Genomic DNA, 24,082 nt, shown 5'->3' with positions numbered 1-24,082 from the left:
CTGTGAGTTGTTATTGCCAGTGAGGAAGATGAAGTGCAGAAAGGTTGTCCCACTTCAGGAGCACTCACTATAGAAGCCTGATTATCTGAATATTTAGTCTCTTTATTTCAGTATTAAACAGAGGAGAGCCGGGGACCAGATCTCCAAGGCAGCGTCTGGCTGCCCAGCAATGAAACTGTCCCTCCCTCTCCTGCAGTTCCCTGGGTTATTTATGACACACTTCCAATTTCTACAACAAATGAGACAGTGATCTTACAGACAACAGTCTCCTTCACTGCAAACCCTGATTCATTCTCCAGGCAGGTTCTGGGGGAAAAAAAAAAGTTAATATGAGATCCTTTAAATAATATCTCTCTGAAAGCATCTGGAGCTGTGCTGGGGTTGAATTAGCCATCTTAATTCCTAACCTTTGACATGTGAATGATCTTTTAGTGTAGAATGCTCTTTTAGTGTAGTTTTAAGACTGTAATATTTATTATTACATACTACAAAGCAACTTGAATGTTGTTTAAATATAGTTCTAAGATGGTAATATGTATTATAAATGCCTCCTTCTTAGGGCCTCCCTGGCTAGCATCCTCCATCCTGGCTTTGTCTGGCCCACACCCAGGGAGCAGCTTGGTGTACCCTAATACACAACAGAAACATGGGCTTGTTTGTCCCCTCCTGCTGACACCAGGGTAGTTAGAGAGGTGTAGGTGGGACTGTGTTACCTAAAGCCTGACCTCGTACTGTAAAGTCCTTCGTTGGTGAGGAGAGCGTGGACCCTCCACCACAAGGTCGACTCAGGTGGTTCTCCCTGCATGTCTTCAAGGTCCTAATGTCAATATGAGACATTACGACGTTTCCTGATGAGGAAGATGGTTTGCCTTTACAGTCCTTAGATACTCTCCACTGGGACTTGTTTGTCTATTGACTATGGGGGGAGTTTGTTTCAGCCTTGTCCTCGCTGCACTATGTCAGATGAGACCTAGTTGCACTCCAGGCAGCAAGGCTGGGGTGACCCATCCTCACGTCCCCTTCTGTGATCAGCCTGAGAAAGAACCAAGCCCTTTCAGGAGCTGCAAGTTTATCTCAAAATTCAGATGGAAGTAGACTCTTTGCATTGAAAATTTGGGTGAAGTTTGGCAATGCTAAAGTAGCTAAAAGCCCAGTCATACAGGGGACAGCAGTGGGCAACCATCACCCCTGAGAGGGGCAGCGAGGCCACCCAACACCACGTACGCCAGTGGGCTGTGGACTGTGGTGTTTATGGGGTTAGGTCTGAAAGGTCTGTAGCCATTTTTTGACCATCCTGACTGTGTGGTGTTTCCACTCCGCTGTGCCAGGCTCAGCATGGATTGCTCCAGGGAAGTAACCACGTAACCGTGACACACAGCCAGTGAGCACTGTAGATCCTCCTGCCTCCTCCTGATCCCTTCTCTATCTGCCAGATGTCTGGGGTGTCAGGACTCAGGCTGTGAAGCTGCAGAGAGGAGGTGAAGGGGGTACCAGCTTGACTGCAGGTCTGTGCCAGTCTCTGTATGGCCAAGGTGCCCACTGAGCTACAGCTAGGAGAACTGCTCCTCCTGATTTCTGGTCTGTCTGCAAGCCCCATCTGCTCTCCAGGTTGGCTTTTAGCCTTTGCTGGCACTGTGGTACTTTCTGTTTGAGGTGAAAAGACGTTACCCGTGGGCTTTTATTCTCTCGTCTTACCTTGTCCTCATTTGTTACTGGTTTAATGCAGGCTGGTCCCTCAAGACTCCTGCTTATGTCTTCTATCCTGTGAAAACAATGTCATGAGGAGCATTAGCTCTGCCATAGCTTGTTGCAGGGAAGGCAGCAATGGTGCTTGATGGGGAAAAATAAATCCAGCGCATGAGCAGAGGACCGTATGAGTCAACAGGCAGGGGACAGAAAGGCCACGGTGGTGCCTGGAGAGCCATTGCAGCGTAGGCTGCTGTCATCGCTGGATGGGGAGGTGGCCATGCATCTATCATGGTTTTTTCCATCCTGTGAGATTGTGGGGGAAGCAATGATGGGAAGAGGTGATGTTTGGTCGAGTGGGAAGGCTTCCCAGCCAAGCAGCTGTGAGCCAGAGCTTGAGGTTTGTATCTGGCATGGGTTTTCATTCTCCACTAGCAAGCATCTGTTTACCAGGAGAAAAGATACTCTCTGGCTCAGATACAGGCTTGCTCCAGGGACAGGATGGTCCTTGGATGGCACCCTGTGAGGTCCCTTCTGGATGTCATCTGTGAAAACCATACTTGGGGTACATGCCCCCTGCGCGTATATTTTTCATTAATATAACACTACCCATTTGAAAAGCTTCAAATGCTTTCTGAGTGCTAACGAAGGAAGTTTCAACCAACCCCGCTAGGAATTGCTGCATGGTGTCCTCATTGCACAGATTAGGAGGCTGAGGAACAGAAAGGTGGTGATTATTCTTCTGGCCAGACACACATGAGCGTGGATGGATCTGTCCTGCCTTGATTCTTCATTTAGGTAACCAAGATGATACATACCTTCCTTCTCCCTCCCCCATGGATGGTTTCAGGCTGTAGGCAGGAAGGGATATTCCCCAAACGTGTATTTGTGCAGCACATCGCACCAGGGGGACCTGCTGTGGGTGAGCCTTTATTTATATAGTCCCTGTAATAAGTTTTAAGAAATCCTGGCTGTCTAATTTTATCACTCTGCAACGGGGTTTCTCGTGCAGTAGTGCATTCAACACCTGGTTATAAATGTTGTTCTGAGCTCTTCCAGGGAAATCCTTAGGGCTTTTTTTAAGCACTCTCTCCTCTAACGCTTTATTGCTGGTGAATTCGGGCCGTGACGAATGGGAAACTTTGCCTGACTCTGCAGTTTCTCTCCCCCCTCGCTTTGGTCCTGCATACAAATGCAGCAGGTCCCTGGAGAGCAGCCAAGACTGCACCACTCAACCGGCGTGGCTGGCAGCACAGCGTAAATGTCGAACGTACACCCCTGCTATTGCACAGAGAGGCTGCAATCCCACCTCTGCTTCCCAGGGCTTTTCTTGCCTTCCTTGAATGTGAAGACAATCCTTGGGAGCATCTTTGCCTCTTGAGGACACCTGAGCCAGCAGACACCAGTGGAAGACCTTGGCTCCCCTAATTCCCCACTCAGCCCCTCCGTGGGTCTGTGGCAGGCTGTCTCCAGCGGGGAATCGATTTTGTGAAACATGGGGCACCATCTTGAGTTGCTGAACCCATCAAGGAGAGGGAGCTCATCCATCACTAGGGTCAAGTGTAAGATTGTAGTTTGTTGTTTACAAGATAAAAATGCTCAAATTTGTGATTAGTCTGAAGAAGTTCTGTATTTTTGTGTATTCATTGTCTGGGGGTTTTAGTCTCAGTCAAACTTCACCAGCGTGGAAACTTTTCTGAATGGCACCATGAAAAGAGCAAAAGAATTATCATCTTCATAGTGGTCCCAGACAGCTCTCAAGCTCTGCTTCTTTGACCTCCCTTGCCAACCTGGGCTTGAAAGCTCAGCAGACCCTGCTTGAACTAATCTGCTGCTCTGTTCCTCTCTTTCAGCAGCTGGGAGCAGAGATGGATAAGATACTGGAAGCCGTGGTGATGTCCTCATACCCCAACAACGTGAAGCAAGGGCTTGTGAGGCGCGTCATTGAAGCAGCGAAGCAGCCCATGGACAGTGAGCAATGCTGGTCCATGCTGGAGCTGTCTACCAAGCTTTATCTCACGGGGGACACCAAGTATAAAAGAGAGATCGGGAAAGAGGTTTTGGAGGTCTATGGCCACTACCACCCGGAGGAATTTGAGGAGTTCTTCAATGTCCGCTTCCTGCTGAGTCTCCTCCAGGAAGGCTATGGACCTCTGGGGAAGAGAAGCCATTACGTACTCGATTATATCCAATTAGGACTGCAGTTCGTCTTGGAAAGCCCGTCAGCAAACAGCATCTTCAGCTTATTGAGGATCGAGGTGCTCCGGAAAGTCTGTGAGAGGCCCAGCCCCAAGCAGTGCGCGAAGATCAGCAAACTCTTAACCCAGCATCCTCAGTGCGTTCCCACGGGCAAACACCAGGTCTTGTTTTGTCAGCAGCTGATCCGGTGCATCGGGCAGTTCCAGTGCGTCTCTGAGGGGGAAGAAGACATCATGGAGTTTTTGGAGCAGGTGAACAAAGTGAGCGGTCTACTGCAGAGGATCTGGAGGGCTCAGACCTCAGCCATCCTGCCCTCTTTGAAGGAGCTGTTCACTATCATTTCTTCAACAGGTAATTAAAAAAAAAAAAAAAAGGCTGGGAATGTAAACGTTGGCTCTGACGAAGTCAAATTTGATTAGTTTGACATCTTGCGTGGTTCTCGTCCACTCCAGAAATGCAGCCGCAGCTGAAATATAATAAACAAGCATCCCTAAAAGTTACCCGGGGCTTTAAGCTAGGAAAACAATATACCCTGAGACCACACAGAGTCTGTACACAGGAGTTGTTAATTGAGTTGAAATATTTGCAGCACAAGTTTGTGTGTTCAGCACTTCCCAGCATCAGCTGGGCTTAACGGAAAGCACCTTATCTGCAGCTGGTTAGAGTGGGACTTGAAAGCTTTTAGAAATGTCGCTCTCTTATGGCTGACTTGATGGGACCCCACAGCCTGCTCCTTACCAGAAACTAGGGACAAGCTTAGGAGTTATTTCTCACCGATATAGAGGTAGGAAGCCCTACTGTCTCTCTGGAGGGTGGTTGCATCTTAAGGTGGGACAGAAGATATTTATCCAACTTCTGGGGTCTTTAGGTTATTGCAGAGGGTCTCAGAAGATTTTTGGAGGTACCAGTGCCATGAAAGGCTGGACTCTCTACCAGCAGGTGAGCTCCTGCTCCAGCTATTCCTAAGCCCACGAGGGGACGGGTTTTTCAGTGCCCTCTGTGTGAAAGCCTCATCCTTTGGAAGGTGCTCCGGGCAGGCAAACCTGCAGTTGCATCCCATTGCAATTATTTGTAGTAATTAGTATAAAGAGAGCATGCAGAGGGAATCGGGGACCCAGGGTTGGCCCAAGAATGTTCTTGTGCCTGTGATCTCTTGCTCCCTTTGGGCTGAGTGTGGCTTTATGCAACAGCCCATCTGCTATGACCCAACCTCGTTACGTGCTACACTGGGATTTGGGGAATTGTCTTCCTAGCACAGCTCAGTGTAGACTCCACATTGCTCATTTACGCCAGCTGACTATCCGCTCCATTTACATAGGCAGAAATTATTTGGCTTTTAGAGCCGAGAAATGACCTCATGTGCCTGGTTTTCCTGGTGACTAACATCTTCATTGCTGGCGCTCATCCATGTCTTGCAGAGGAGCAGGAAGTGCCATCCAATGCCTTGGCCAGTGTGGTCCAGTTTGTCCCTCTGGAGCTCATGGATGGCGTCATAAGAAACCTAACCAATGATGACAGCATCTCCGATGTGCAAATGATGACGGCCATCGGCAGGTAGGAGAAGCTGCATTAGTGAACGTCATTCTCAGTTCGGACTAAAACCTGCCACAAAGCTCCACTCAGTTCCTCTGCGTGGTTTTATCCCAACCAGTTTGGCTGGTGCTGTCGTGTGAGGAGTGTGTGGGGAAAAGGGAAACTTCTGGGTCCTTCCAGTCCTGAAGTCCTAGAGAACTAGAATAAAGGCTGATGCCAATGATGATTATTATATTTGTTTGGTTTGATTTGATTTCCTTTTTCTTAGAAATAAGTAGTGTTATGGGATGCCCAACATAAGATATCTTAAAGAGTTTTGGGTTTTTTTCCAGAAGCTGTTGAGGGCCTTTTCTTCACAAAATCTCCTTTACAGAATTTCATGTTGACCCCTGACTCCCTTCAGAAGGACGTCATCCTAAATCACCAGTCACAGCTAAAAATCGTGGAGAGGGAGGCATGCCCAACTGTTTCAATGATCCCACCTTGACCTTTGTCAGATGAATGTGGTGCTGCTGGCCTGGATCTTGGTGCTGTATAATGTTTTTCCCTGCCCTCTGTGCAGGCAGAGTCAATGGAGACCTCGTCAAGGCATGATGAAGAGTAGTGGGTGAAATACCACCTGACATGCTAGACCTGGTCTTTGCAGAGCCAGTGCCCTCTTTGGCATCACCAGATCTTCCTTGCACACTGTGTCCAAGTCCTACAGCTCCTCTGTGCTCCAGTGCCTTGCTCCAGACTTGCTTAGGAGTATCTTCAACCCATGCTTTCCTTAGAGAAATGGGTGACGTTCATGTGCAGTAGCACACGCACTTAACCCAAGGGAGCTGATGTGACTTGATCTCACTGGAAGCATCTCTTTTGCTCTCCTTATTACAGGATTTGTGTCCCCCCCCCCAGTAAGGTTACATGACAGAAACACACGTTATTCCTGATGGGAACTTTATACAGAAAGGGGTTGCTTCTCTGATTTGCTGGGGAAGGTCATGGTTTTCCCAGAGTCCAGAGCAACCCAAGACAAAAGATTAAGTTATCAGTTCAGTTCTTAACCCTCTTCTCCATCTTTTTCTCCTTCTGGGAACCTGCTGCTGCGAGCTCCAGGCAATAAATCCTCTAAGAGCTCCAGTGTCTAAATATAGAGATTGCAAAATCAATCGCATCATTCCTTAAAACATTCTTAGTCACGCAGAAGGATGAGTAAATGATTACATAGCCAAACATTAAGCAGAGCCTGCAAAATGTAATTAAGATCACTTAGGAGAAATGCAGAAGTTTTGGCGGCGTGTTTATGGCAGACAGGTGCCCCAGAAAACTGCACAACTGTTGGCCTTTCAATGAGTGTGTGCTCCATGCCTAGAAAATCGAAGAGAAACGTGCAAGTTGAAAGGATCTTTCAGCTTAGGATCCCTGACAAACTGGTAACATACAGAAGTCTCTTCCTCCAAAGTTTGGGTTTGGGAGTTAGTAGCCGGGGAATAAACTGGACGTGGGGTGGAGCTTCTGATCAAGCGTTTAAAGAACAAACAGTGGTAAAAAAAAAGCAAGCCTGGCACCTGCTGGTATAAGTGTACACAACAATCTCTTTTACAGAGTTTCTTTTAGAGTTTGCCTCTTTTCAGATAAACTCTATTAATGTGCACCCATGACTTCAGAAGTACTCACTGATTTGGGTTTTTTAATTTTTTTTTTTTCCTGGGGGTGTATCTGTTTCAAAGAGCCCAGGCCCAGATGAAGAAGTCATCCGCCATCACACAGCGATGCAGGCACTTGCTACCTCTGGAAATCAGGATCTGAACTTTTAGAAGTTTAGCATACCAAATCAATGGCTCCTTTGGAAAATTAGGGCCCTGGCTTCCAAAACATTTGTGGATCTTGCAATGCGGAAAGTGCAATGTGAATTTAAAATGTAATTTCTTCCTACTGTAGCAACGCAGGCAGGCAGCAGGCAGGACTGTAACTTAGGCACTAGTGCTGGTAAAAAACAGCTTGTAGTGGACAAGGCTATTTTATGCCTGTGTAAAAGAAGATAGGGTGAAGAGGCGCCTTTGGATCCCTGAATCCATCTCCCTGCTTTATAGGCATTGACATTACAGACCCCTTTCATGAATGTTCAACTACACTCCTCAAAGCAGGAAAGGCTTTTGCTCCTGCTGCTCTTCTTTCATAGCTGTTCCACCATTGGGTTGCTTTAATGGTTCGAATCTCTCTTCTAATAGCCAGCCTATATATATTTCTGGCCATCTTATAGTTCATTTGATCTTATGCCAACATAATTAGCTGAAATAACTCTTTTCCCTCCCTGGTGTTTATTCCTTCAACGTTTGCAGGCAGAGCAGCCCCTTCCCTTTTCTTCTTTCCCGTCGCTGTGCTAAACAAGTCAGGTTATTTTAAGCTTTTCTCGCAGGAAAGGTTCTTCATTTCCCTGATCACCTTAACAGGCTTTTTCAACACCTGCTCCCACTTCAGTTCATTGGTCTTGGACATGGATGGTGAGGTTTGTGCACCATGTTCCAGGTGCGGTTCATCATGGCCTTAGGCAACAGCTTGAGAGGTCATTGTTTTGCCGTAGAAAACACCCTTTCTTCTGCACCACAGTATGGTGCTGGTCTTCTCCTCGGCTACAGTTATACTGGAAACTTCTAGTCACCTGGTGTCTGGCTGGTTGCCTTCAAGCAGAGGAGTTACCGTCACGTAGCATCCATTTCTTGTGCCTTGCATGCATTTTGAATCAATACATTTCCTCCCAGTTCTACGTCTCTAAACCTCAGGGTCTTCCTTGTGATACCTTGATCCTCCTCTTGTGTTGATGGTGCCTCTCAGCTTTGCATCATCACAAATTTCACAGCCATGTTCAGGATGTTTGTGCTAACACCATTAGATCCTGAAGAAAGTTGCTTGTAACCTCCTTACCGATATCCAGTCAGATACAATCTACTTCTGCCCTTTGACTAGAAATTCGTATATCCTGACAAACCTAACTTTGGCACCTATGGCAACACCCTGTGACACACCATCCCTTCTTTCCAGTCATACCCTCATGGCCTGTCTTCATTATAGGAACTGTCTTCCTATTCTTCCCACATAAAGCATCACGCCAAAGTTAACAGAGCCATTAAAACTCACCAGAGTTGAATCTTACATGATGAAAATCATCTCCTCTTGCTTGGAGTTCATGAGCTCTTCATGTTTCGTTTTTATATCAGCTGTTGTTGCTCTTGTTTCCATTCTCAAATCTTTTATCTGCCTCCTCTTTGTCACCCTGATCAATTCCTTCCTCTTGCTGAAAATGGAGGCAGAAGATGTGTTTAGTTTGGAAGTAACATCTAGAGGCCATATCATATCTTTAATCACCATCACATCCTCCGTATACGGTGATAGCATGGCTTTCCTTATTCTCCTCTGATGCAAATATCTGTGGAAGCTTTTCTGGTATTTGCTTAATTATCCAACTTGGCTTGACTTTTGGTATTTCTCAACATCCCAACATATTCTGCTCTTCAAGCTTTCTTTACTGGCTAGCCTTTTATTTTTCCAGTTCCTTGCAGACTTCACTTATTCCTGCTCTTTGCCTTGTGGTGGTCAGTTATCTGTGTTCCCTTCATATGTTTTGCACAAGATACAGACTGATAAACAAAAGGGACTGACTGGGTAAGATAGCTGGACTGAGGTGGGAGACTGAAGATCTGGGATATCTTCAAATCAAAGGTACTGAAATGGTTAGCAAAGTTTGACCCTTGGAGATCCCAAGCCTTAGTTACTTCCCATTTTTGTTTAACATTTAATTTAAACAGAAACAACCTGTCATCACTCAGTCTGAGGTTATTTTTTTATGAGTGACTTCTGTAAAGTACTTATTACTTACAGAAACATGACAACATGTTGGTTGAATGACTATAGAAGAAATTTGTCAGCTGTGACATTCAGGAATATCTGGCTTCTATTAGGGTTACCAGTATTATTTTAATGTGTCTTTGGAAATGAATGTTTCCCACACAGAGAATTTAAAGATCTGAATCTGAGTGTTTTTTCCTTACCAGTAACAATGCAGAGATCATACGAGTATCACTTGTTCTCCAACGGCGACAATGCAGAGGCCTCGATCAACACCTCACGCAGATACAGATATCCATCAGTACGCCTTTAGATCTGCCTTATGATTCTTTAAAAACAGAGGTTGTCCTTCTAGGGCGTCCTCTGGAAGATATATTAGAAAATCCACAAAGCAGAGCTATGGTATATAGAACATCATACTGATGTTAAAAACTCGAACTCAAGTTGACTGAAGTTAGTGGAAGAAATCCCCACTTTCTTCTACGGACTTGGGTCAGGTCCTCTGATGAGCCACAGCATGCCGATGACATTGGGGTAATTCAACTTCAGGCTCTGTTGTGCTTTGAATAACATGTAAAATGCCTTATGTGGAGCCCATCTCTTACTTGGTCATCCCACTGACTGGACACAAATTTGGAGGAGGTTTAACCCAGAGCAGAGCTTGGCTTTCACGGTATGTGCATTAAATTTACTTTAAGAGTTTGTATTTCATTTCAGGATGATCGACTGGGTGTCCTGGCCCCTCGGAAAGAACATAGACAAGTGGATCATTGCTCTGCTGAAGGGTTTGGCTGCAGTGAAAAAGTTCAGCATCTTGATCGAAGTTACTCTTTCGAAAATTGAAAAGGTCAGTGGGCTCTTTTAAACATGAAAGTGAACAACAGACTTCTCCTTGCACCTGAGATGTCTTCTTGCCTCTCAACCGAATGAGGATAAGATGTGAATTGAGATGTACAGAAAAGAGAAAGGGTTTTGAAGGGACCATTGTGCCCCCTGTACCCTCTACGAATGCTGCATTGCTGTGTATGGGGTGGTGGGCTGATGCTGCTTTTGCGACCAGGAATGATGTTCTCCAGAACAACCTGCAGTTCTTTAGGTCTTTGTTTGCAAAGGTACCGATGTCGTAAAGGTTATGAAATAAAACAGGCCAAGGATTTTCAAGCCAACCAAACAGTTTTCTTCCCAAACTATGGAGCTCTTGTAGAACCTGCCTTTGGGAATGTGACATGCTCTCCTTCAACTGTGCCTGGATCAGTGCTGGTTGGCATGGGCAAAATACATACCAGTGAGCATGTTAACAGTCCACACAGTCACAGGTCAGTTTTAAAGCCTGTGCCCTGGCCATAGTTCATTTACTAGCGCAGATAAAGCCCCCCTGCCGTTGCCATCACCTCTTTCAGCAGTGAGTACTTGCTGGTCTCTGAAAACCGTGTGACCAAGCGCTCAAATTGGTTGCCACTTCAAACACATTTTCCGTGCTGTGGTCCTGCTGTTCCCTCCTTCGTAAGATGGGGAGAACACCTGGCTAAGCCTCCAGTGGAAGTCACCATAGAAGTTATCAATGCCATAATTATCAGTATTGGAACATTATCAATAACTGCCTTTGTCCCCATGTGCATTGAGCAGTGGGAGAGCAGCCAAGCATCTCTGGCTTTTCTTTATCTTTCCTTTCGTTGTTAATGTATAACAAAGGGACACAGCCCTTAAAACAACATGTGATTCTTGGAAACTCTCAGAAGTATGGTCTGAAAGGGGTAGAGGGCATTGTCAATGTACGCCATTTTCTGTAAAGTAGGATAAATATCATTACTTAGCCTTTGAAAAAGGCCTTTGCTTTCTATCTCTTTGCCTGAAAGGTTGGTGATAAAGTTCCAAATATCACAATAAAACAGAAGGGGCACATTTTAGAAAATCTAGCATCGCTCTGTGCTTTCACGGCCTTGTCCATCAGGAGGTACGGAGATGCAGGGGTGTTACAGAGCTCTGCACCTTGCTGTGCCAGGCGTTGCACAGGCCTGAAAGAGTGAGGATAACCCACACGGTATTTTTCGGATGCCCTGAGGCCGTGCTCTGGACAGGAGATGACTCTGGAGGACTGGCTGTAGGCTGCTTGCTTTGACATCCAGCGTGGAGCAGCGACAGACCAGCAGCCGTGGTAGATGCCCCGTGCCTCTCTTTCCTGCTGGCCCCTCCTTATGCGTGTTGTGGTGCCATCCTGCCTTCTCATTTGCCTTTTTCCCTCCCCCACCAGGTCTTCTCCAAATTGCTGTACCCCATTGTGAGAGAGGGGGCTTTGTCCGTCCTGCAGTACATGCTGCTGAGCTTCCAGCACTCCCACGAGGCATTTCACTTGGTAAGGCTGCATCCGGCACTCGGATGAGGGCATCACCCTGACTGTAACCATGCCATGGGGCAACATGGGTGGGAGGGAGCCTAAGGTGCTGAGATATGGACAGGCTGGATCGATGGGCCCAGACCAATTGTATGAGGTTCAACAAGGCCAAGTGCCGGGTCCTGCACTTGGGCCACAACAACCCCATGCAGCGCTACAGGCTTGGGGAAGAGGGGCTGGAAAGCTGCCCAGCAGAGAAGGACCTGGGGGTGTTGGTCGACAGCCGGCTGAACATGAGCCGGCAGTGTGCCCAGGCGGCCAAGAAGGCCAATGGCATCCTGGCCTGTATCAGCAATAGTGTGGCCAGCAGGAGCAGGGAAGTGATCGTGCCCCTGTACTCGGCACTGGTGAGGCCGCACCTGGAACACTGTGTTCAGTTTTGGGCCCCTCACTCCAAGAAGGACGTTGAGGTGCTGGAGCGTGTCCAGAGAAGGGCAACGAGGCTGGTGAGGGGTCCGGAGAACAAGTCTGCTGAGGAGCGGCTGAGGGAACTGGGATTGTTTAGCCTGGAGAAAAGGAGGCTGAGGGGAGACCTCATCGCTCTCTACAACTACCTGAAAGGAGGTTGTAGCGAGGTGGGGTCGGTCTCTTCTCCCAAGTAACAAGCGATAGGACGAGAGGAAATGGCCTCAAGTTGTGCCAGGGGAGGTTTAGATTGGATGTAAGGAAAAATGTCTTTACTGAAAGAGTGGTTAAACATTGGAAGAGGCTGCCCAGGGAAGTGGTGGAGTCCCCATCCCTGGAGGTATTTAAAAGACGAGTAGATGAGGCACTTAGGGACATGGTTTAGTGGGCATGGTGGTGTTGGGTTGACGGTTGGACTCGATGATCTTAGAGGTCTTTTCCAACCTCAATGATTCTATGATTCTATTATTCTATGATATTGCGGAATATTTCCCTCACCTGCTTGATTTCACTGAGTGATGTAAACCCAACCCTGTCCATCCACTTGCAGCCTGTCCTGGCAGCTGCTCACCCTCTCTTGCAGCCCAAACAGCTTTTTGGGCACCGCGGAGCCGGTGCTGAGATGCGGAGGCAAGTCCTGAGCCTAAAAGGAGTTGGTTGCCACAGACAGAGCAACCACCCTATGACAGAGAGCGAGGTGCAGAGGACAAGTGAGGCTTTGCTTTCTCCTCTGATGGTTCCTCCCATTTCTCTTGAGGCTTATCAGCTGGATGGCTCATCTCTGGGGATAAATCAGTACAAAGCTGGTTGGGGCTTGGGCCTTCCAGATTTGAAATGTGTGCAATGTGTGCATGCTCTGCTTTTTTTCTGTGGTGCTCTACCAGCTGGAGGAGTGGTATCTATGGGCAAGTGCATCCCCAACTTCAAAGCCCACCAGCCAGGGATGCAGTTAATGCAAATATATTGGATGGCCTGTCAAGCCACACTGAGGGTCTCATCAGCAGTGGCTATATTGCTCTTGCAGTCGTTTTAACCTGGTGTTTGCCAGCCCTGCAGGTGGAAGAGGAGGTTCCCCTCTTCCCTGCTCTTGCTCTTAGACCACTTGCTTCTCCCAGCCACTCTCCCTTGCGCTGAGCCGTTTGTACGGCCGTGTGCTGACCTGTGTTGTAAAAGGAGCCCAGGTGAAACCTAACCTAGCAGAAAATCGTGATGGTCAGTATTGCCCAGCTTGGTCTGGGTCTGGGTCAACCACAAACCTGCACTATTGCATTTGCCTGGAGAAGGAGAGGGGAGGAGGTGGGGGGGTGGCCTGGGGCAGGAAAGTGAGCAGGGCTACGTTGACCCAGACTGGCTTACGATGTAGTTTCAGTGTCAGGTTTAGAAGATACGGCCCCACATTTGTTCCTGCCCTTTCAGCTGAGGGGTTGCAGCTGTTGCCACTCTGGCTTTGGGATGTGTTAGGCGAAGCCTTTGCATTGAGAGCGTCTCGGAGGGCTCAGGCAGTGGAGGACAGGGAATATATTCTTAAACAGCCCTTGCTGTTTCCTGAGCAGGTGTCTAACTGTCCCTTGGACTCAGTGGGCCCCATCCCACGTGTGACTTGTCACCGATACGTGGCACCCATTACCATTTCTTGAAGTAATGGGGCATCTTTCCAAGCATTGCACAGCATCAGCGCCATAAGACTTGAAGACTGAATCAGAACACTTCTGCTTCATGAATTCTCCGCTATTAAAGGCAAAAACCACTTCTGGCAGCATCTGAATCTCCTCTTTTCTTTTCCACAGTGATATATTTTATTTTGCTGTTGACACTAAGGCACGGCTCTGCTTCTTGTCGGTGTTGCCACTGGAATGCTGTAATTAAAAAGCAGAGCTGAAGGCAAAAGCATGCTTGCAATGATTGAACTGATTAAAGAAGTAATGGAAAATTACTCCTATTAATGTTTGATTTTATACTTTTTTCGTTAAAGCCCTTACATTTGGCTTTTTACCTAAATTTCACAGAAAAAACAGATAAGGCTGGAAAAAAGTAAAGCTAGCCAACATTTTCAACTGATGTTTTTTCGTTCCTCAGCTGGAGACACTTTAAATGAGTCTGAATTTCTTGAGAAACTCTTTGGTTTCTAAAAATAGGGTCATTCCAATGGATTCAGTTGGGCGTCCAAAATTTGAAACACTCCAAAAGCTGTCAGTTGCTCTTGGCTTTAAGTTTCCATCTGCAGCCCAGAGAGTACAAATTTCATCCCCTATTTTTAAAAAACAGGGCACAAACGTGTCTTGCTTCTTATCTTTTTTGTTTGGCCTAGCTCTTTGGAAGGGTTTTGAGAACTATTCCCATCACAGCTTGGCAAAATATTGATTTTTAAAATGGTACTGGGATTCATTTGCTTCCCCAACAAAACTTTTCTGATGGAAAGGAAATGGTTAAAATCACCAACATTTTGAGGAGAAAGAAAGAGAGAGAGAAAGAAGAGAGGAAGATGAAGGGAGGAAGGGAGGACCGGGAAATCTCAGGACTGGGGATCCAGGATTGTTCTGGGGTAAAAATCACGTAAAATGCGAAAAATATGAAAAAGGTTGCGTAAGTGCCCAGGGTCACTCTAGCACATCTGCAGGGTTGGGAATAGGTCATTAGTTCTCTGTGCAGCTGCGGGGTCAGCAGAGGGTGCCCGTGAGCAATGTATCATTTGCATTTCCGTCTGCTTGTTCATTTTTAAATTTTCTAGATGAAAGCAAAATAACAAATGTGCTGTTTATGTGGCTGTCGCCACCCAGCCAACCATACCAATTCCAGTTTAGTTTATGCGGTATAAAATAAAAAATAGCAGAGCGGACAACACTTCTTGTAGGCTAATTCATCTCTCTTGTAGGTTTGAATCCCTGCACTTGGCAGTCAGCATATAACACTCCTTTCCACTGTGGGTGTGTGATTTAGTAGAGATTGATCTGCACAAAGAATGGTAATCGCAGCATGGCAAAGCAGCAGCACAAACCTGCAGGTGTCACGCAACATGAAACCCTCTAAGTTCTGTAGCATTTGCACTACTAAAGTCAACAGAAGAGTTGCTGTTGAGTTCATAGGGTGAAGGATGAAGTCCGGAATGGGACTGAAGTCAACTCCTGTTGACTGTCCTTTCTGCCTGGGGGTGAATTTCTTTCCCCTGCACGTGTGTTAAAGCTCTGCGAGTAATTTGGAGCCATTTTTGATGTAGTGAATTTTCATTTTCCAGCTGCTCCCTCACATCCCCAGGCTGGTGGCCTCTCTGAAGAAGGAGGACTCCAACTCTGCCACCAGCTCCCTGGAGCAGCTGGCTGAGCTCATCCACTGCATGTTCTTCCGCTTCTCAGGATTTCCAGATCTCTACGAACCAGTCCTAGAAGCGGTTAAAGTAAGACACGCACCTCTCGGCCATTTTTCTGTTTTCCATATGGAAATGGCATCTTAGTTTGCAGCCTAGTGCAGAGGGACTGTCCTACTGGTAGGGATGTCCTAACCTCAACGCCTCAAATTGTGGTAGAAGAAAGGGTTTAAAATTCTGAGTTTGAGCCCCACGTAGGCAAGTTGAGGGAAGATACTTCTCTTATGATGGGCCTGCAGAAGTCCTGATCATGCCTGTGGGTTTTAGCTATAACTTTAATCTTGAATGCCTCTAAAGGACTAATAGTAGCAGCTAAACTCTTCCTTGCACGGATGCATGTTTGTGCGAAGAGCAGGGGAAGTGAGTTGCGTGAACACCTCTAGCAGAGGAGTTTTGCAGTTGTCCATTACTAATTCTTCACGTGGAAAGAACGATTCGTAACACAGATTTCTCTTTCCAAGGCTCTTCCTATTCCAAATGAAGACCGGATTAAACATCTCTTGGGACAAAACGCTTGGACCTCCCAGAAGAACGAGCTGGCCTGCTTCTACCCACGCCTGGCATCCAAATCAGAGACGGGAAAGATCGGGTTAATTAACTTGGGAAACACCTGCTACATGAACAGCATCATACAGTCTCTTTTCATGGCTTCGGAGTGAGTTTTTGCTCCCTTGCTCCCACTCAAGGCTGCTCCAGGGGCTGCTCATCGCACCGCTGTTGCGCGTCCCACACTGATTTTCCATCTTACGGTTTGCATCTCTGCTTTTCTTCTGCAGCTTTCGGCATTCGGTGTTGAATTTAACTGAGGGCAACTCCCAGCCCCTGATGACAAAGCTCCAGTGGCTCTTTGCGTTTTTGGAGCACAGTCAGGTAATTATTTCATGTTCTAGTTATTTGTTTGGACTGTCGGCTGCGGAAAGGCTCGTCTCCAAGTTGCTTCCTGCCGACTCCAACGTGCTGATAAGGAGCTGTGGATCTTGGTGGGTTTTTATAACGGGACACATTTTGTTTATACGAAAAAGGCTAATTTGGAGGGTGGAGGAGGCAAGCTCCTATCACCCATGAAAGCAAGCTGTGTTCACACCAGGCTGCCTGTCTTCAGCCTGTGGTCTTCCTGGGTTGGACTGATGTAATAACTACTAGTTTTGACAATGAAGTCCATTTGGTAATAGTTTACATATGTGGCCCGCTGAAAAGCCTGTTGGTATAAAGCAGAGGTTTTTGTTTCTTGCTATGCAGCAAAGAAGAAGACTGGAGCAGCTCGCTTGTCCCCTTGCTTCACGGCAAAGCACAAGCAATCGATGAAAATTGCCTTAAGTGGTTTTGTTAAAAGAATAATAATAAAAAAACCCCCTTAGGTTCCAGAAGCTTTGAATCCTCTGTGTGTGAGGGAAAGTAAAATAAAAATAACACCCTTAAACAAATTAATTATGAGTGCTTTCTTGACAAACATAAAATTTAATATGAGTGACTCCTGGAGATACAGCTAGGTCATATCTAGCTCCTCTTTTGAAAATATATCTTTCTGTCCCTAGAAAGACACGATTTTGAAAGTCAGGTGAATTTTCCCTTGCTGTGAAACCAGTCATCTGGGCTTCTCCGTTTTCCAAGCCCTGACTGACAGAGCTGGCTTGTTGCATTGTGGTATTATGTCATTACAGATGACTTTCAGGGGAAAAATATAGACAACCTGTTAAATTTAATATTTGGTCATAGAAGAGTCTAGTTTTTGATGGGAGGTTAGGGTGTCTGTGAATTATGATGAGCAAATACAGAAGCATATTTGCTTGTTGTGTAGTTTATGGTTAATAGTTTCCTGCTAATTTCCTAATAGCCTTCTAGTTATTTTTCTTCTTCGGGCTGTTCTTAAAGTCACTTCTTTGCCGAAAATGGGTCTTTTTCCATGTTAATTAGACAGCAGCTTCCTAACGGCAGTGATCACATTATCCGGTAATGCAGATTACCTGCCTGCAGTGATCAGAATGACGGGTGGAAGTTTAGTGGATTTTTTGCCTTTTTTTTTTTTTTAAGAAGGGATTTGGTGAGAGAGATCCTGATCAAATTAAATGGGGCATCAAATTAAATTCAGGCTGAATTAAGTAGAAGTCTCTGGGTCAGGCCAATAAACCATTTTAAAATTGAAGGAAAAAATAAACACGTGGATATTTTATAGAAGTGTATGTAAAATAATGGCTGAAATTCATCCTTATAGTCCTGGCTTGCAGCAAACCCAGAAAATCTTCCCGTGCACTGGGATTAGCCCTTGTAGGGGAAAAAAAGGGGACCTTATCAGGCACACAAGCACACCCTGCTCCCAGTGAAGTAGCCAGAAAGACCCTCCTCTTCCCTCTCCATCCCCCTATGTGAAATGAGAACCAGATCCCCCAGGTTAAAAGCACTTCTCCGTCTTCTGTGTTGTTGCCAGCGACCTGCCATCTCACCCGAGAGTTTCCTCTCTGCCTCCTGGCCACCCTGGTTCACCCCTGGCGCTCAGCAGGACTGCTCGGAGTATCTCAAGTACTTGCTGGACCGGTACGTGGCAAGCGCCGTGATTTCGGAGCCTGATGACAATGGCATCCCTAGACCCAACGTAATGTTTAACGCTGACCCACATGCAAACGGGGCAAGCGGCTGAGACCCGGAGGAGTTGGGAGAGTGGAGGCTTTGGGTGAAAGATGGTGAGACCAGTCTGGGGCTCCTTGATAAAACCCTGTTTGGGCTAGCTTAGGGGTAAGGTCGGAACTTAGTTCAGCTTGAAAATTTCTGCCTTTGCTCTGAAGGCAAAGGGAATTGTACCAAGTTTAGAGATTTGCCTGACAAGCCACTTGGAATCCTCTGTAAAATGTTGATTTTTGCCTTTCTCTTACCTAGAAATCCCGAATCTCTGGTATCCCAGCGATCCCTCTAGAAGTGGGGGGTCAATGGCACATGGAGACCTCAGGTTCCCAAATCCTGCCCAACTCCTCCCCACCTTCCTCCCACAGCACCAGACCCCTGGGCACAGGCAGGTTAACCCAGATTAACCTCTTGGAGTGAAGAACAGAAACCCTACTTTAGAAACTACCTCTTGGTGTTGTATTGGTGCATAACGCAGCCTTTTTTTCCCCTGCCAAAGATTACACGAAGAAGAAAAAACTGGAAAAAGGATCTACCAGAAACTCAAGGAATCCAGCTTGATGTCTCAGGCGGTGGAGCATCATTACTTAAACAAGACATTGATTGAGAAGATGTTTGGGGGTAAAATGATGACAAAGATCCGCTGCTTGAAGTGTCTGAATGTCTCCTCCCGAGAAGAAGCCTTCACAGACCTGTCCCTGGCTTTTCCCCCACCGGACACGCACACGCGTGGGAGCACGTCTGTTTTACCGGTGGAAGAAATCGGCCCACAGTTTATTGAGCCTCCTGAAAACCCAAGCCAGCTTACGGGGTCTCCCTGGATCCAGAGGAAGGCCCCCATGGCCGGAGACCCTGCAGTCCCACCGATGCCAGTGGAAACGTTGGGTTTCCAGGAGCCAGGAGAAGCGGCAGATCCCTTAAGTGGCAATGCCGTTGGTGTGGATGCAGCCAAAGACCCTCTCTCGGCTTTTGGGGAGGAGGCATGTGCTCCCAAGGACTCCAGATCTGTCCCAGATTTAATCAACTATTTTCTATCCCCGGAGAGACTGACAGCAGAGAATAAATACCACTGTGAGAAATGTGCGTCCTTGCAGGATGCCGAGAAGGTGGCGGAGCTGACGGAGGGTCCACACTACCTCATCCTCACACTGCTGCGGTTCTCCTTCAACCCACGGACTATGAAGAGGAAGAAGATCTTGGACAATGTCTCCATCCCCGTAGTGCTCAAGCTACCCGTCCTTGTCGCCCCAGAGAAAACCGAGGAGGTTTGCCGGCGTGGGAAGGACAGGGCTGCCCCGGGAAGTGGATTCATGTCTGTCGTGTACGACCTCTGCAGTGTGGTGGTGCATTCAGGCATCTCCTCCGAGAGCGGCCACTACTACTGCTACTCCAGGGAGTGCACCGACACCATCCCCCACGGGCAGCCCCAGGACGGGGCACCGAAACCGGCCTCCGACAAGCAGTTGGACTTTGAAATCCAGTGGTACCTGTTCAACGACACCAGAGTTTCCTTCTCCTCCTTTGAATCGGTCAGCAATGTCACCTCTTTCTTCCCCAAGGACACTGCCTATGTCCTCTTCTACAGGCAGCGGCCGGGCAGGCAGAGCTGCCCGCTGCACGAGGCTCTGGCCGAGGCCGGCCGCCTGCACGGCGAACCCTCCCTCCATAAGGACTTGATGGAAGCCATTTCCAAAGATAACATCCTCTACTTGCAGGTAACTCCCGCTGCCGTGCACAGCAGGGTGCGATCCTGTGGCTGCCCGGCTCACGGGCCACGTTTCCGCCCATCCGGGCAGCAGCAGGGTCGCGTCCTGCAGATAAATCTGCGCATGCAGATACCCGCCCACTCCCTGAAGCCAAATCCCTTTTCCTTTTTAGCATCCAGGTATAAACAGGATGCAGTTTCCCGATGAAATTGGGCGTTGAGGTTGGTGCAAGACACTTCGTGGCTGTGCTCGGGGTTGACTTGCTGTTGCCCACCCCAGGCAGCTCTGCCTGAAATTTTCTCCTAAGTGCCTGGGAAAGATGGGCGAGCTGGGAATAACAAACTAGAACAGATTTCATTCAACTGGTGGTGTTCAATGCTTCCCAAACAGCAGTGTCCCGTAGGACATGAGCAGCACCCGAGGGAATTTGAAGGGATCCCTCCTCTCCCAGAGGTGACACGGAAGGGCTGGTTTTTGTTCGCTGGAGAGATGCAATGCTTTGCTGCATCCCTCCCGTCGAACTCTAGAGATGAGCACATGGCCTTCTCACTCTGGTTTAATTTGGAGGAGGCTCCCAGGGGCAACCAAACAGGCTCCTGGCTCCTCGGGGAAGGTGGGAGCATCCCCCCACCTGGGTCATTTAGCAGCAGATATCCTTGTGTTATTTATCCCCCTTCCTTCTCCCAGGAGCAGGAAAAAGAAGCGAGGAACAGAGCCGCCTACATTTCCGCCTTGCCGAAATCCCCGCTGTGGTGGAGAGACTTTGACAGGGACAAGGATGATGACAGCTCATCGGGGGGCTGCAGCCCGGCGGCGGGTGGGGGTGGATCCGGCTCCTTTCATGGACTCGTCTTCTAGCCAACAGGATAAACCAGATAGTCAATGTCCACGGGGCCAACCCGAAGCCAGAGGCTCCTCTTCCTCACCCTTATGACAGCAAGCGTCTTGGAGAAGGATTTGGGGAACATTTCAATGGAGAAGGACTCAGGGGCTGATTTGGAGGTGCCCAGAGGGTCCCACCGCTTCCTATGCACTTGGTCTTCACGCCTTAATGTAACTAAGCTAACGCGGAGATGAGCAGCTGCTGACAGCTCGGAGAAGTGCCCTTTTGCTTCAGCGTAGCCATGTCTTGCCTGCTGTGAGCCATGCCATCAGCCTGGGAAGGGGATGTGGACAGGCATGAGGATGAAGATGGACCCAGCAGGGCCCCAGGGATGGAGATGTCCCATGCACATCCCGTCTGCAGCCCTCCCTGTGGCGCTGAGTCGGTTTTGGGGGGACCTCTGCTTCGTTGTGTTTTTTTTTTAATGTGGTTTTGAGAACCCACCTTGACACGCTTCTAAAGGTAGAAAAAGGCTGAAAAGGCTGAAAAATGCCAAGCAGCCAATGTGGCAACGCTGATCTGGTGGGGCGGTGAGCTTGCAAGCCTGCTTGGTCGCAGCCAGCAGTGGCAGGTCGACCAGGGTTTTATGCAGCATTGCAAAGCACCCAAAAGAGACCAAGGGGCACAAAGCCTTCCAGTCAAGAGAGACTAACCTGGTCCAGTCAGTGTTTTTTGGGCTCCAGCGAAGCCCTGTTGTGTTACTGGTGACCTCTGGATGCTGTTAGTGTGCACGGTAGACCCCGACACACAGCTGTTTTTCCAGACATGTCTTTAGGACTCAGTTAGCCTCTTTCTGCTGCTATCATCTCATGGCTTTCTGGGCTGGATCTGCCCTTTAAAACTTGGGCTTTCCTTTGGGATACCTTGAACTGAGCAGCAAATGACAGAGCCCCCCTAAACCCACTAGCTATTTTTTTAAAATGCTGATTTGCAAGGAGAGTAGCCCAACCAGATATATTATATCAACCCAATATAAATACATACTATGTAAACCAATGTATTGTATACATCAGTAATGGGACAGGGGCTGATTTTGGTGGCAGGAGGTCCACCCAAGCCCCAGGCAGTGCGTCTACAGGACCACGGCTCCCTCCCATGTCCCTCCCCAGCCGTTGTCCCTGCCTGCTCCTCCCTCGCGCCTGTAGTAGAGATTTCTCTAGCTCAAGTGGCAGAGACTTGTGCCTTAGGTCCTGGGTGCAGGGCCTAATCCTGACCGTGGGGTATTGGGGTGGGAATATTGTGTTGCCGTGGAGGAAAAGGCAAAGCACAGACATTGCTATGGATAATGTGAGCAGAAAGTCTGCTAGAGAGGACACTTGGGATCAAATCCCTGGCGTATACTATCATATTCTTTTATTGCCTTTCCTATATATAAATAAAGGAAATTAATTAATTCAACATAGAGGCTTAGTGTCTTATTGGAATACTCATAGCTATTGGGCTGATGGGTCAAAAAAGAGATGGGGAAGCTGATGGGAGACGAGCATCCAACCTCACGGACGCGGGACAACCCTGCAGAGTGGTGGCTTGGAAGAGGGGAGCAGGCAGAGGTGGGATGGGGACCCCCAGCCCGGAGCTGGGTGCCCTCTGAATGCAGATCACAATCCTATTAGTGGGGTTTTGTAGATGAGCCATGGAGTGTGTTCGTTGTATTTAAGTCCGCTAGACTTAAAGCGGTGCTAAGAGGAAATAAATATGGACCCAAAGCTGAAGTTATACAAAAAGTACAGTGTTTCCTGGCATTATTAATAGACTTTTATGAACCCCCTGTCCAAAGAGGTTGCCGAAAGCTTTCATGTTGCTGTCGTGCCAGCTCCCTGCTTTGTGCTGGAGTGTCACCTGGAGGCATTTTCTGGGCCGCGTGCTGGAAGGTGCTTTTGCAGGAGACTGTCTCTGCCTTGATGAAATCCTAATCTAAATAACCAAGGCAGATAATCAACCCAACATGGAAAATGGAGAGGCTGTATCATAGCTGAATATCATGTTTTCATATGGAGCCCTCAGGTTCCCAATATGCGACCTCACGTGCTTCCCTGAATATATCTTGGTTTTTCCCCAAGATGTTCTGAGATGAGCAGAGGCAAACTGCATGCAGTGCTCAGCACGGGCGGCAGCCTGGATAGTTTCAACGGTGTAACGAGGTGGTCTGGTTTAGTCCCTGTTTATTTCCTATAATTCTTAGCATTGGACTTCCCTTTTGGACTCAGCCCTGAGTCTCTGTTTCCACAGCATTATCTACAGTTGCTCCACGATCCTCTCCCCAAAATAATTACTATATATATGTATATAGTATAAATATGTATTTATATACATATATAATATACACATATATATACAATTATCAGATAAATATATGTAAGATGAGTAATATACTAAATATTTAACATACACTAGTTTGCATTAATATACTTTATTAACACTATTGATTATTATTATTAATATGAATGCTATTAATATACCATATGTTATAATTTTATAACTATACTATTAGTAGTATACTATAATATATGATGAGTATTAGCAATACACTGTTAATATTATAGACTCACAGAACCATGGGATGGTTTGGGTTGGAAGGAACCTCTAAAGGTCATCTAGTCCAACCCCCCTGCCAAGGACAGGGCCATCTTCAACTAGATTGGATTGCTCAGAGCCCCGTCCAATCTGGTCTTGAACACTTCCAGGGATGGGGCATCCACAACTTCTCTGGGCAACCTGTGCCAGTGTCTCACCACCTTCATCATAAAAAATTTCTTTCTTATGCCCAACCTAAACTTACCCTCTTTCAGTTTAAAACTGTTGCCCCTTGTCCTGTCACTACAGGCCTTGGTAAAAAGTCTCTCTCCATCTTTCCTGTAAGCCCCCTTTAAGTACTGACAGGCTGCAATAAGGTCTCCCCGGAGCCTTCTCTTCTCCAGGCCGAACAACCCCGACTCTCTCAGCCTTTCTCCATAGCAGAGGTGTTCCACCCCCCTGATCCTTTTTGTGACCCTCCTCTGGACCCGCTCCAACAGGTCCATGTCTTTCTTATGCTGAGGACCCCAAGCTGGACGCAGTGCTCCAGGGGGGGTCTCACCAGAGCAGAGGAGAGGGGCAGAATCCCCTCCCTCGACCTGCTGGCCACGCTGCTTTGGATGCAGCCCAGGATACGATTGACCTTCTGGGCTGCGAGTGCACATTGCCGGCTCATGTCCAGCTTTTCACCCCCCAGTACCCCCAAGTCCTTCTCGGCAGGGCTGCTCTCCATCCCTTCATCCCCCAGCCTGTATTGATACCGGGGGTTGCCCCGACCCAGGGGCAGGACCTTGCACTTGGCCTTGTTGAACTACATGAGATTCACACGGACCCACTCCTCCAGCTTGTCCAGGTCCCTCTGGATGGCATCCCGTCCCTCTGGCGTGTCGACCGCACCACTCAGCTGGGTGTCATCCGCAAATTTGCTGAGGGTGCATGCAATCCCCCTGTCTATGTCA

The 24,082-nt window shown here is 47.7% G+C and overlaps 1 protein-coding gene across 1 annotated transcript in view; it reads left to right on the top strand.

The window, feature by feature from the left end:
• USP35 (ubiquitin specific peptidase 35) overlaps nt 1–22,013 on the top strand; it is a 29,217-nt gene extending 7,204 nt beyond the window's left edge. The window contains exons 2-11 of the mRNA XM_076328436.1: nt 3,540–4,236; nt 5,304–5,439; nt 9,964–10,093; nt 11,498–11,599; nt 15,276–15,434; nt 15,866–16,059; nt 16,181–16,274; nt 17,830–17,936; nt 18,520–19,735; nt 20,414–22,013. Coding sequence (XP_076184551.1) covers nt 3,555–4,236; nt 5,304–5,439; nt 9,964–10,093; nt 11,498–11,599; nt 15,276–15,434; nt 15,866–16,059; nt 16,181–16,274; nt 17,830–17,936; nt 18,520–19,735; nt 20,414–20,584 — 2,991 coding nt within the window. The 5' untranslated portion in view covers nt 3,540–3,554 and the 3' untranslated portion in view covers nt 20,585–22,013. The remainder of the gene's footprint in view (nt 1–3,539; nt 4,237–5,303; nt 5,440–9,963; nt 10,094–11,497; nt 11,600–15,275; nt 15,435–15,865; nt 16,060–16,180; nt 16,275–17,829; nt 17,937–18,519; nt 19,736–20,413) is intronic.
• Nucleotides 22,014–24,082: the final 2,069 nt, after the last annotated feature.

This window comes from Aptenodytes patagonicus, chromosome 1, assembly GCF_965638725.1.
Source record: "Aptenodytes patagonicus chromosome 1, bAptPat1.pri.cur, whole genome shotgun sequence".
Taxonomy (NCBI): domain Eukaryota; kingdom Metazoa; phylum Chordata; class Aves; order Sphenisciformes; family Spheniscidae; genus Aptenodytes; species Aptenodytes patagonicus.
Note: the sequence above shows the minus strand (reverse complement) of the source record. Positions and strands in the feature narration are given on the sequence as shown.